The following is an 11,045-nucleotide window of genomic DNA, read 5'->3' as shown; positions in this document are numbered from 1 at the left end:
TAAAATTTTTTATATGGGAGAGACTTCTTTCCAGGAGTATGGTCCTTGCACTAGCACAAGGCCCAATGAGAGTGCAATGGGAAGCATCGATAAGGGAGGGATTTGTGCATTTTATTGGGGTTGGGTGGTCATTTCACCCCATCTTGAACCTTAGCATTGGTGCTACAATCTTGAACAACATCCTTTTTCCCATTTTATTTTTTGTACTTGTCACATTCATATTGGTCTAATTTCTGATTAGGGTGGATCCTACGATACCAATATATTGTAGAAATATTTTATTTAAAAAATAGAAATACCATTTCCTTGTATGAAAATTTTAGGTATCCATGCTTGATACAAATACCTTACTAATACCATAACAGTGGTAAAGGTACAAGGGATGGTAAAAAAAAAAAAAAAAAAAAAAGAACCAAGGCATAAGTATTTGAGTGCATTACGATTTGATCGAACCTAATACAACTGATCAATCAAGACTGATACTTTTTTTTTTTTTTGGTAAGCAAGACGATACCTAATACCATACTTTTATAAGAAAAACTTGAAAAAATCGGGATCCAAGTAAAAAAAAGAAAAAACCAAAGTATCAGTATTTTGTGTGCATTACAATCTGATCGAACCTAATACAACTGGTCAGCTGAGACTGATTGTTACACCCATGCCCTAACCTGGTCTAATTTAAATTCTTGTGATAGATCTCAGACCGGAGATAAAGAGTACCACTAAATTTTGGCTCGCGGCAGCTCATTGTAAGAAGGGAGAGGGTGATCCCACTTGTTTGTGCATATCATGCCAGTCCAACTGGAGGGGACTCAGACCTTCCGACCCTAAGTGGTAAGTGGCCCAACACCTCCCTACCCGAGTCCCAGCACGTACCAAATTTTCTGAAAGTCCATGCATGCAACATAGGGCAAACCCCTATGGAATAACTGAGTGGGGACAACAACTACTCAAGGCAGAACTGCCTTGACCACTGGAAACAAGGCCACCTAGAAGCACCTAGGATGAATCCGATGGCCCTAAATCCGGTGGCCAATTGTGCTGTCAAATGGTTTCCGATGCCTGTGGGTCCCACCACCTGCATCGTGGATAGCCCCAGATGACCCCTACACTCTCCCACCCCTTCCTCTTGACTTGTACACCCTATGAGTCTAAGGAGGTGAGTCCACGTCCCAAATGACAGGTTAACCTACTTAGACCAGACAAGGACCAACCAAACAAGCCCTAAGTAACCCACTTACTATAAATATGAGGAGTGAGTCATTTCTCACACCTCCCTTGTCTAAAACGTGGGAGAGAGAGAGAAGAGAAGGAAAAGGAAGAAGAAGGAGGAGAGGAAGAAGGAAGGAGGCTTGGAAGCTCCCGGCTTCGCATCCCACTGTCGGAATCTTGCCGGAGGTAGGTGCCATCTTTCCCTACCACCCTCTTTTCTTCATTTTGAGCCTGTACATTTAAGCATTGGAGTGAACCACCAGGTTTGGAGGGGTAAGCCTCGACTCCAGTACCTCCCAAAGCTCGGATGAGTGTTCATTTCACTCCCCCATGTGATTACCGAGCTCAAACCAAGCTGGTGAGCTCCGACAACACCTATGACAAAAAATGGACCTAGGGTTTTGATCTTTCAATCGTTGTACCTCCCAAACGACTCGGTGGAATTGGAATTTATTTATCTTTAAATGAAGGTAGGAAGACCCTCTATAAACTCCACGGAGCAAATCCTGGCGATCGGACCCAAGCCAAAAAACCCCAAATCCTCGAGCTCATTTATGGGAACCCACCGAAAACATGGACTCCAAGCTCTTAGGAAGCCTCTGCCAAGGCCACCGAAAACACCATTGATATTTTTGGTGACTTGTCCAGTGTTGTCAAAAATTTGACAGTGTTTATACCCTTTGGGGGTAACCCTTGTGGGTCCCTTCCAATGTCCCGACATGCATTAATGCCCAATTACTCTTATACCTAGGACAGAGAAGCACATACAATGAGACCGATCGTGAGTTGATATACGGTTGATACACTTGGAACCCGATCCAAACTAAGTTACAACCAAAGTGAGGGATGGTTGACTTTTATTTTGTGAAGTGTTTACTATTATAGAAATTACTCACATGTGTTAGGAATCATGAATGCTCTTTAATTGTTAATTGCATATGTGAATATTATAACATGTTTATATATTGAATTGTTATGCTTATGGAATTGAAAATTATGATATGTGATGTATGGTGAGATGTGTGACGGGATCCGATGTGGCCAAGGTGATTTTGGTACCATGATTGCCGTGTGTATGTTGCATTTATGCATTGAGTATGTGCATTGGATTTAGATATAGTCATGGATTACACTTTATGGTTGATGGTGATTTAGTTATACTTGGAAATGGGTATACTTTGTGACCGATGTTAATTCCGGTATTACGTAGCTCATACTCAATTGCTTATATGCTAGATAGGTATATAGTCGTGGATTACACTTTGTGGCCGATGGTGATTCTAGCATTTTGTACTTCGGGACTATACTTGGAAATGGATGCGATGTGGCCGATGATGATTCCAGTATCGTATTCCATACTAACTATATCATTATACAAGGCATGTAGGATATTTGTAGTTAGGTGACATTCCCTATGCTACGTCCCCTTGCCAATGAGGATAAGGTGTTGGATAACCCAATAGTGGTATGTTCGATGAATCTTTCTGGAATGTCACACCCACAGTACAATGTGATTATTGCCGGAGGCGAGAACCAGTCCAACATGGCCAATGGTGATTCCGGTGCCATGCCAAGAGGGGATTATCAGGGGTTTTCTAGGTGACCAATGGTCGCATTCCGGGATCGACAGGCTCCTAATCGCGACTAAGGTTTGTATCACTGGGTGATTAATGTGCGAGTTTTGGGACCAGGGATACAGCCTAATGTGTCAGTAGTATGTACAAGACTTAGTTGTATGCTAGATGGATTAATAATCAAATGAATTGCATCATTCGCATCATAGACTATGTGTTTACTTTTTGTACTCATGTTTATAGCTAAAAATAAACACCGCTATATGTTTATGGCGGCGTTTTTATGCATGCACTTTTTCCTTTATGTTTCCATTAATTCTTCATCCTACAAAAGTGAGGGTATCTTTGCGCTTTTTTTTTTTTAATGAATAAATAATATCATTACCAAAAGGGAGGAGAAGAATATACAAGGGAGGAGAGAGGGGGGGGCAAGAAGGGCCAAGCCTAGCCAAAAGAAGGAACATGCACTAGGCCAACAAATCAGAACCTAAAAGAGGGAGAGGGGGACAAAAAAAAAGAGGGGCTAAATGTGGGGGGAGATGATGGAGGGGGGAGATCCCTAGGAAACAACAAGAGCATGTTCCTTGTAGTGTATCTAACTGAACGATGATGAAGGCAACTAAGCTTGGAACTAACATTGAAGTAGATGGCTTTCCAAATCTTATCATAAGAGCGGGAATTAGAAGTCCATCTACCAAGGTTTCGCTCCCATCTAAAGGTGATTGATTGCAACACAAAAGGCAAGCTTTTTGGTAGTGTCACAAATGGAGGATCCACTAAACATCATATCAATCTAGATCCATTCTCGATTCATGGGAAGAGGGCATCTGTTGGAGAGCCAATAAGATTTAAGGACCTTTTTCCAGATAGATGAGGAAAAGGGCGAGAGAAAAAAAAAGGTGGTCAGAGTCTATAGTGCCATTCCAGCAAAGGCAGCGGGAGGGGGAGACTGGAATGTTTGAGTGGGGAGACAGTTAGAGATTGCACACCAGGCAATAAAACTATAGCGAGGGATGTGGCCTAGACCAAATGATGTTATGTTAAGGAACAGTTGGGCCAATGGAGCAGGAACCAAATTGAGGCAACAACGAAGATACTCGAGGGAGAGGGTAACCAATAGATCTTGTCATCTCTACCACGATGATTCGGAGGGAAGGGGGAAGGGAGCACCAGAGATTATAGAAGGGGAGTCGAGGGAGGAGGGGTGCTAGTTCCAGAGGAGAGGATAGAAGAGGATGATGTTGTCAGCAATGCTTCTTCCAGCAATGAAGGCTGATTGGTTTGCATTGACAAGAGAGTCAATGACAAGCTAAATCCTATTGGCTAGGATTTTGGTAATGAATTTGTAGAGAAGATTAAAGGGAGATGTGTCTAAATTCAGGCATAGACATGACGCCCTCTTTCTTGGGGATGAGACAAATAAAGATGTGATTACACCTTTGATGTGGGAGGGGAAAAAGAAGAAACTTCTGATGGCATGGATCAGGTAAGATCTAATGAAATGCCAACAGGAGGAAAGAATCTCATACTGAAACCATTAGGACCAAGTGCTTTGATGGACTTATGAGAGAGAACAGTCGAAAGGGTCTCTTCATCAGATGAAATGACATGGAGAGACGAAAGGAGGTGGTTAGGGAAAATTTTGTTTAGGAGGCCTAGGGGGGATAGGGGGAGGGGAAGGGTTGGAAGAGGGAAGAAAAGTAGGAGGAGGTTTTATCCTAAATGTCCTCAAGATTCAGAAGGGCGGAGCCATTCAGTGAGACCAGCTTAGGGATAAAATTTGAGCTGGTTCTAGCTTTGAGAGAGCAATGGAAATATGTAGAGTGGAGTCACCAAGCTTCAAATCCTGGATTTCTAACGAATGAAGCTTTCTTCCTAGGAAAGGACAACAGTGAGCTCAGCGGAGGTTGATCTCTCTTCCTCCACAAGGGAAGGGCTAAGGGGATCAAGCCAAAGGGTGGCTTGGACGAGGCTCAAATTTTCTATGTAGTGGGAAACATTAGAGTTGATGTTCCTAGAGGAAAGAGAGTTCCATCTTTTAAGAGCTCCTTTAACATTTCTCAGCTTTCTAGTGAAAGCAAGAAAGGGAGAGACAAAGGCATGGACAAGGATGTTCCAAGCCTCGTGGACACTGGGGAGGAAATCCTGATGGAGAGTCCATATGTCAAATAATTTAAATAGTTTAGGGCCAAAGGAAATATGGGGTTGGATATAGAGAGTGATGGGGGAGTGATCAAAGATGTCCGGGAGATCAAAGCAGGCGTGGGAGGAGGGAAAAAAATCAAGCCAGGCTTCGTTGACTAGAAACCTGTCCAATTTGCAAGCAATGCAAGTAGGGCCAATCCGATGATTGCTACAGGTAAATTTGGATCCCAACCAGTGGAGGTTGTTCATACCAATATCATTGATGCAATCGTTGATCAAATCGATAGAGAGGAGGTCCATAGGGATATCTCTAATCTTCTTGTAGGAGTGTCTGATGACATTTAAAGTCACTAGCCAATCCCCAAGGGAGAGGGCCAACAGAGGGGGCAAAGGAGCGGAGATCAGTCCAAAGGGGCAACTTGTCCGGGGCTCGATTAAGAGCATAGATGGTAGAGAAGAGGAAGGGGGGGGAGAGAGAGAGAGAGAGAGAGAGAGAGAGAGAGATAGGAAGGAGATGGAGAGATTGGGAGGAGGAGGCTAAGGGAGTCACATTTAGGAGGAGAGGGTTGTAGAGGATCCAGATCCTCCCACTGGGGCAGTGGGCACAGTTGGAGAGGAAGGACCAGGAGGGGGAAATGGAGGTAGCAATGCGGGGGGCATTGGCTTCAAGGACATGGGTTTCAAGAAGGCAGCATAAGGCAGAGCAGGATTCTCGAATACAAGAGTGAATAGAAGCATGCTTGGCTGAGGAGCTTAGGCCCTGGACATTCTAGATAGTCCAAGAGGTCATTTAGAAGAGGAGGGGGTGGGAATGCTTAAGAGAGGCAAGGGGAGCCATGGAGAGGCTAAGTTTAGGCTTAAACTTGGTTCGATGATGGTACTCTTTAAGAGGGGAGGGAGAGGGAGCTTGGGGCTTAATGGAAGAAAAAGTTGGGGTGAAGGGGCCTAATAATCTTGCCCTTGGAGGAGCAAGTAGCAGGGGGATCCTGAAGAGACCTGCAGAGAGGAAGCAGAGTGTTACTGAAAGGGGGGGAGCTTTAGGGGGCCCAAGATGGTTTGGGCAACCCAAAGAGAGCAGGAGGCAGCAACAAAAATGGCTTTGTCGACAATGGCAGCAGCCTGGCCATGCTGGGGTGCCTATGCTTATTGGAGTGAGCAAAGTGGAGGCAATTGCAGCACCTTCCAAAGTATCGATGCAGTTAGACGCAAAGGAGGTAAGGAGATTTTGAACAATCCTGAGGGAGTAGGGGACTTCACCGTATATTTGCTTGTTTATTTTGCTGTTTCTATTATATTTTCTATACCCCAATCCTTTGTTAGTCATTAAAAAGAAAGAGGCAACAGAACAAGCTAGACAAATATATATATATATATATGGTAGAAACAAGACAACATCTTCACTATATGAAATTCTTGTCATTTCTTTTTTGCTTTTTGCGATTTCTCTTTCCTCCCCCCCCCCCACCTAGGGGTGTCAATTCTCAGCCCGCACTGGTAGGCCCAACCGAGCCCGACACGTTTACGGCCCGACTTGGACTGGCTCATTTAATAAACGTGTTGGGCTTTTATTGAACGGGCGTTCACGGTGCAAGTAGCTAGCCCGTTGGGCACCTGACCGAACCGACATGTTTATACACCCGGCTTGAACCCACTTGTTGTAGCCCGACCTAGCTCGACCCCCTTTAATACTACATAAAATTTCTATCTTGCCACTACTAGTAAGAAATAAATTAAGCTTTCTCACCCTTTGCTTTGTAGAATGATTTAATTTAATTAAGCTTTATTTTGTAAGTTGTAAAGGTCATAATCTCTTCTTTTTCTTTGTAAGAACAACCATAATTGCATATCATTTTTCTTTTTTATTAAAGATTTTCTTCACATATTTTTGGGCATTCAACCCACTTAAGTAAAGAATTTTAATGTAGGCATGTTTAAAGCCCGTTTAGAGCCCGTTTAGACTTAAATATGTCCGTAGTCCAGTTAAGACCTGTTTAAGGAAGCCCGATTAAAGCCTGACACCAACCAGCCCAATTATAAACCGTACCATGCCCCCCAAAGCTAGGCCCGTTTGCTTAAATGGACGTTCACGATGCAAGGCTTCCAAGTGGTCAAGCTCGATTAAACCCGATCGAGACCGGTCCGGCCCGACCGATTGACACCCCTACCCCCACCCACCCCCAACAACAATTTGACTCTGCAAATTCAACCCGAAACATGAATTTCTTTGTCCATATCTCATGAAGAGTTTATGTGCAGATAATATAATTCTAATGGTGGAAGGTGCAATCTGCATGTTTTATAGATTTGATAGAAAGCATAGACAACATGAGGTCTAAGAGCTTTGGAATATAAGCATCTAAACTCAGGTGGTGCCAAGTTAGTTGATCAATGTTGCAGTATTGTTAACTTCCCTTGTTCCTTGTTCTTTTCAATATGTGCAAAATCCATTTTGACAATATCTAGGAGCTACTTTTTTAATTTCATATATGAACATTGACCCAATGTAATGACACTAGAGTAACTGCAGTTAGATCAGAGAGAACTAAACATGATTCTTGGAATACTTATTCCTGTTCAATCTGTATGGTTACATGATTGATTCCGTATGTCCTTTCACAGTAGTCTCTAATCCTGAGAAGTATTTCATTTGAGCTGGCACCCGGCTCGGCTATTACATGGCAAATCAAACAATTTTTTCCCATTGATATGGACCAAAGATGGAGATCATGGATATTGTGGACTCCTTCTATACATTTGAGACCAGTTTCAAGAGAATCAACATTAATTCCATCTGGTGTGCTCTCCATCAATATGTTTACTACATTTCTAAGTATGCTTGCAGTAGTATACAGGACTAGCATACAGAAGACAATAGTACAGACTAGATCAACTACCAACCATTCAGGTTTGGCCCATATGATGGCACCACCAATCATCACACCAATAGACTGAATCAGGTCCCCCAATATATGCAAGTAAGCACCTTGAAGATTTAGGTTTATATGGCTTGTATATGTTTCAGCTTCCTCAAGAACCTTGCTGTCCATTTTATCATGGCTACAATTATGAACTTGGCTATGTTCATCATCACTTTGATTTTCACCTGGAAGACTTGTAATGAGATTAGCCTTCTCCCCTCCAGCTGCTGTTTCAACATCTTCCCTTCCACGGGCCTTGCTTCCACAGGCATAATGAGTATGATCGTGACCAAGCCACATGATCATTGCTAAGTTCACAATAAAACTAAATGTTGCAACCATAAACATGAGTTCCCCATTAACCGGCATATTTCTGTGTAGAATTCTCATAATGGCCTCATATATTAAGACCCCAGCAATCAGCCAAATGAGCTGTATGGACAAGAGTGCTCCCAAAACTTCAAGGCGAAAGAAACCAAAAGACTGATGTGGTGTTGCCTCCCATGATGAGGCCCATATTGCAACAAGTGAAATAGAGAATCCAGCAACATCAATCAGCAAATGCACAGCGTCACTGACAACGGCAAGGCTGTTGGCCTTGATTCCTCCTACAAGCTCTACAACTATTAAAATTAGACCGAAACCAATGAGACCATGAAGTTTTCTTGCTGGCTTCATCTGATGTTCGGTTTGTAACCTGAGTGTTTCTGGTCGTGAAAATCTACAAGTGGATCCACAATTAAAGCTCTGTGACTCAGTATGAACCCTTGTTTCTTTTGACACTTTCTGCATTTTGATATGTTTTTCTGTCCCCGAGTCTTCCATCTGTTTTTATAATTAAGGTTAAACTAATAAATGCAACAGAGAGAAACAGATAAATCAAGGAGTAAATCCATTGATGGGCTACTGATAAGAAGATATATGAAGAGAAATGCAGAAATTGTTGAGCATTCAAGTGTCACCTGTAGTGACAATCGAATATTTCAGATGCAGGGTACCTTTTTACGGAACCTACTGCAACAAAAGTCTCAGCATCTTGAAAATTATCTTCTTTTGCTTAAAATAAAATTTGACTGAAAAGGGAAAGAAGGTTTAATTAAGAATTCCATACATGATATGTATTATTGTCCAGTTTATGCAATTCTGGGACCATTGGTCCCTCGGCAAGTTGCTAACATTGTAATGCTTCGAAGCCTATGGACCAAATGAACGCATGTGGAATCTGGACGTAACAAAATGGGATATTATTGATTCATATTCCACTCTATACCTCCATGATTTAAAAGGCTACGGATTTTTACATTGGAACAAAATATAACCTTTGATGAACAGCTTCTGAAAGGAAGGATTAAGAAGAACTAGCAAAAAAGATGGTAAAGTTTCTTGAGAGTACATAACACATACTTGGAGCTGAAACCCTTCTCTAATGCTAAATCTGAAGAAATGCTGTCTCTCTCTGAGTGCACACACACAGGAGCTTGCATCATGTTTGAGCAGAATACAAGCACTTGTGGAACAATTTAAATTTCTGAACTCTTCAAAGCATTTCCACTTATTTAATCCAAAATTAAAAATTTGCTCCATGGAAATTTGATGAGTTTCTAGTTTTCCTTAACACAAGTTTTTCTGATTAAAATGTTACCAATGTACTTAAAATAAAGTAGTCCATTGGTTTCCCCTGTTTTCTATATTTTCTTTATTCATAAAAAAAAAAGGTAGTCCATCCGCTGGGTATTCAAGAATAGGCATTTGTCATTGGTTGAGAACCCAACAGTTCTTATGCAAATGTATAAGATAAATCCCCTTTGAGGGGAGACATACAGGTGGAAATAGTGATTCCTCCAATTGGGACTCAAGAGAAAAAAAAAACCCTACTGTCACTCCCTAAATCAAAACCTTTCAATGAGATTATCTTGTCTTCTAGGATCTCCAGCAGTGAGTTTTGTTCATGACCAGTATACATCACACATTAATGATCAAAGCATGGGTTTCATCTAAAAATGAGATATGGATCGATTAGATACAATTATACAATAACTCTACCAAAAAAAACAAATTATACAATACCCATCTCACAAAAGAGAAACCAGATAAATCTCCTTTTTCCCCTTCTTTCACTCTCTCTATATAACTAGAGGAACAATGGAGGAAGAAGTAGAAGAAGAAGATGAAGAAGAAGATGGGGAAAAGAGAAAGTATAAGAGAATCCAAATCACATTATGATACAGACAAATCATGGATGGAAACAAGTACACAGAAAAAACGATGTTGAAGATAAGAGAAACAGATGGCATAAATGTTGAATGGTTTACCTGGGAAGGAAGAAACCCCAGATCCCACTTTATCTTGGAAAGATGATCAATTCCCAAGCCGTTCTGGAGTTAGATAAATGGGAATTTTTGTGGGAAGAATCACCGGCCCCAACTCAACCATTTTTTTTTCTTGATGAACAGGGAGATGGACAAACATGGAAATACAATACAATTGGGTGGTCCTCAACTCTCCACCTTACTTCAGCGTAAAAACAACACCTGCTAGTTATCAAAGAAAAGGAAAAAAAGATAACTATAAATAAGTTGAACCTTAACGGTTTACTGTTTTGGAACCGTTCCTTGGTGTCCGTCCGGAACATGGATTTTCGATATTGGTACCGGTATCGGTCTCTGCGGATCTAGATTCGGATCAATTTAGAGAGGATCAGTCGATATCGGTCACTTTTGTCTCCTTAATTTTCAGAAAAAGTATGTTTTTTTTACTGTTTTACTCCCAGAAACGATTCAGGTAACCGATCCGAATCGATCAAAGATTAGGGATCTATCTCAGTCGATACCGATACAATATAACCGATACAACTGATATGATACCGATACTTGAAACCGTGGTCCGGAACCTGAAGTCCAGCAGGGCCCATGGTTTTAAGACATTGGATTGGGTGAATTGTTCTAAGTTCTAAGTCAAAGTCACCACCTATCGATTCAAGCCTTATCGATACAGATCGCCCCGCCATTTGTTAAATTCACATATCAGCCATATTTGAGGCTGATCTCACATCGGTTTCCATAAAAAGAATTGATATGACATTAAACCATGTGGATGGGTTGCAAATTACTCCGTGGAGAAGGCCAAGGGGTCAAAATTTCAGAGTTATATTTCAAGAGTAGGAAAGTGGTTTAAGAAATTAAAAAAAAAAAAAAGT

The 11,045-nt window shown here is 41.6% G+C and overlaps 1 protein-coding gene across 2 annotated transcripts; it reads right to left on the bottom strand.

Annotated features, from left to right (window-relative positions):
• Window positions 1–7,465: 7,465 nt before the first annotated feature.
• On the bottom strand, window positions 7,466–10,372 carry LOC122070192 (metal tolerance protein A1-like). Of its 2 annotated transcripts, XM_042634314.1 has the most exons (3): window positions 10,162–10,372; window positions 8,961–9,071; window positions 7,466–8,674 (listed from the first exon to the last, which is right to left on the bottom strand). In XM_042634314.1, exons 2-3 carry the CDS (start codon window positions 9,000–9,002, stop codon window positions 7,496–7,498), a joined length of 1,221 nt encoding a protein of 406 aa, XP_042490248.1. In that variant the 5' UTR covers window positions 9,003–9,071; window positions 10,162–10,372; the 3' UTR covers window positions 7,466–7,495. The 2 variants fall into 2 exon arrangements, with proteins under 2 accessions (XP_042490248.1, XP_042490249.1); XM_042634315.1 differs by lacking the exon at window positions 8,961–9,071.
• Between the last annotated feature and the right edge of the window lie 673 nt (window positions 10,373–11,045).

The sequence above is a fragment of the Macadamia integrifolia genome, unplaced genomic scaffold (genome assembly GCF_013358625.1).
Source record: "Macadamia integrifolia cultivar HAES 741 unplaced genomic scaffold, SCU_Mint_v3 scaffold852, whole genome shotgun sequence".
Classification (NCBI taxonomy): Eukaryota; Viridiplantae; Streptophyta; class Magnoliopsida; order Proteales; family Proteaceae; genus Macadamia; species Macadamia integrifolia.
This window is presented reverse-complemented; position numbering and strand designations above follow the sequence as displayed.

Coding starts and splice junctions, on each gene's coding strand:
- LOC122070192 (XM_042634314.1), bottom strand. CDS start 9,002: ATGGTCCCAGAATTGCATAAACTGGACAATAATACATATCAT. Junction 8,675..8,960: donor TGGACAATAATACATATCAT/GTATGGAATTCT, acceptor TTATAAAAACAG/ATGGAAGACTCGGGGACAGA.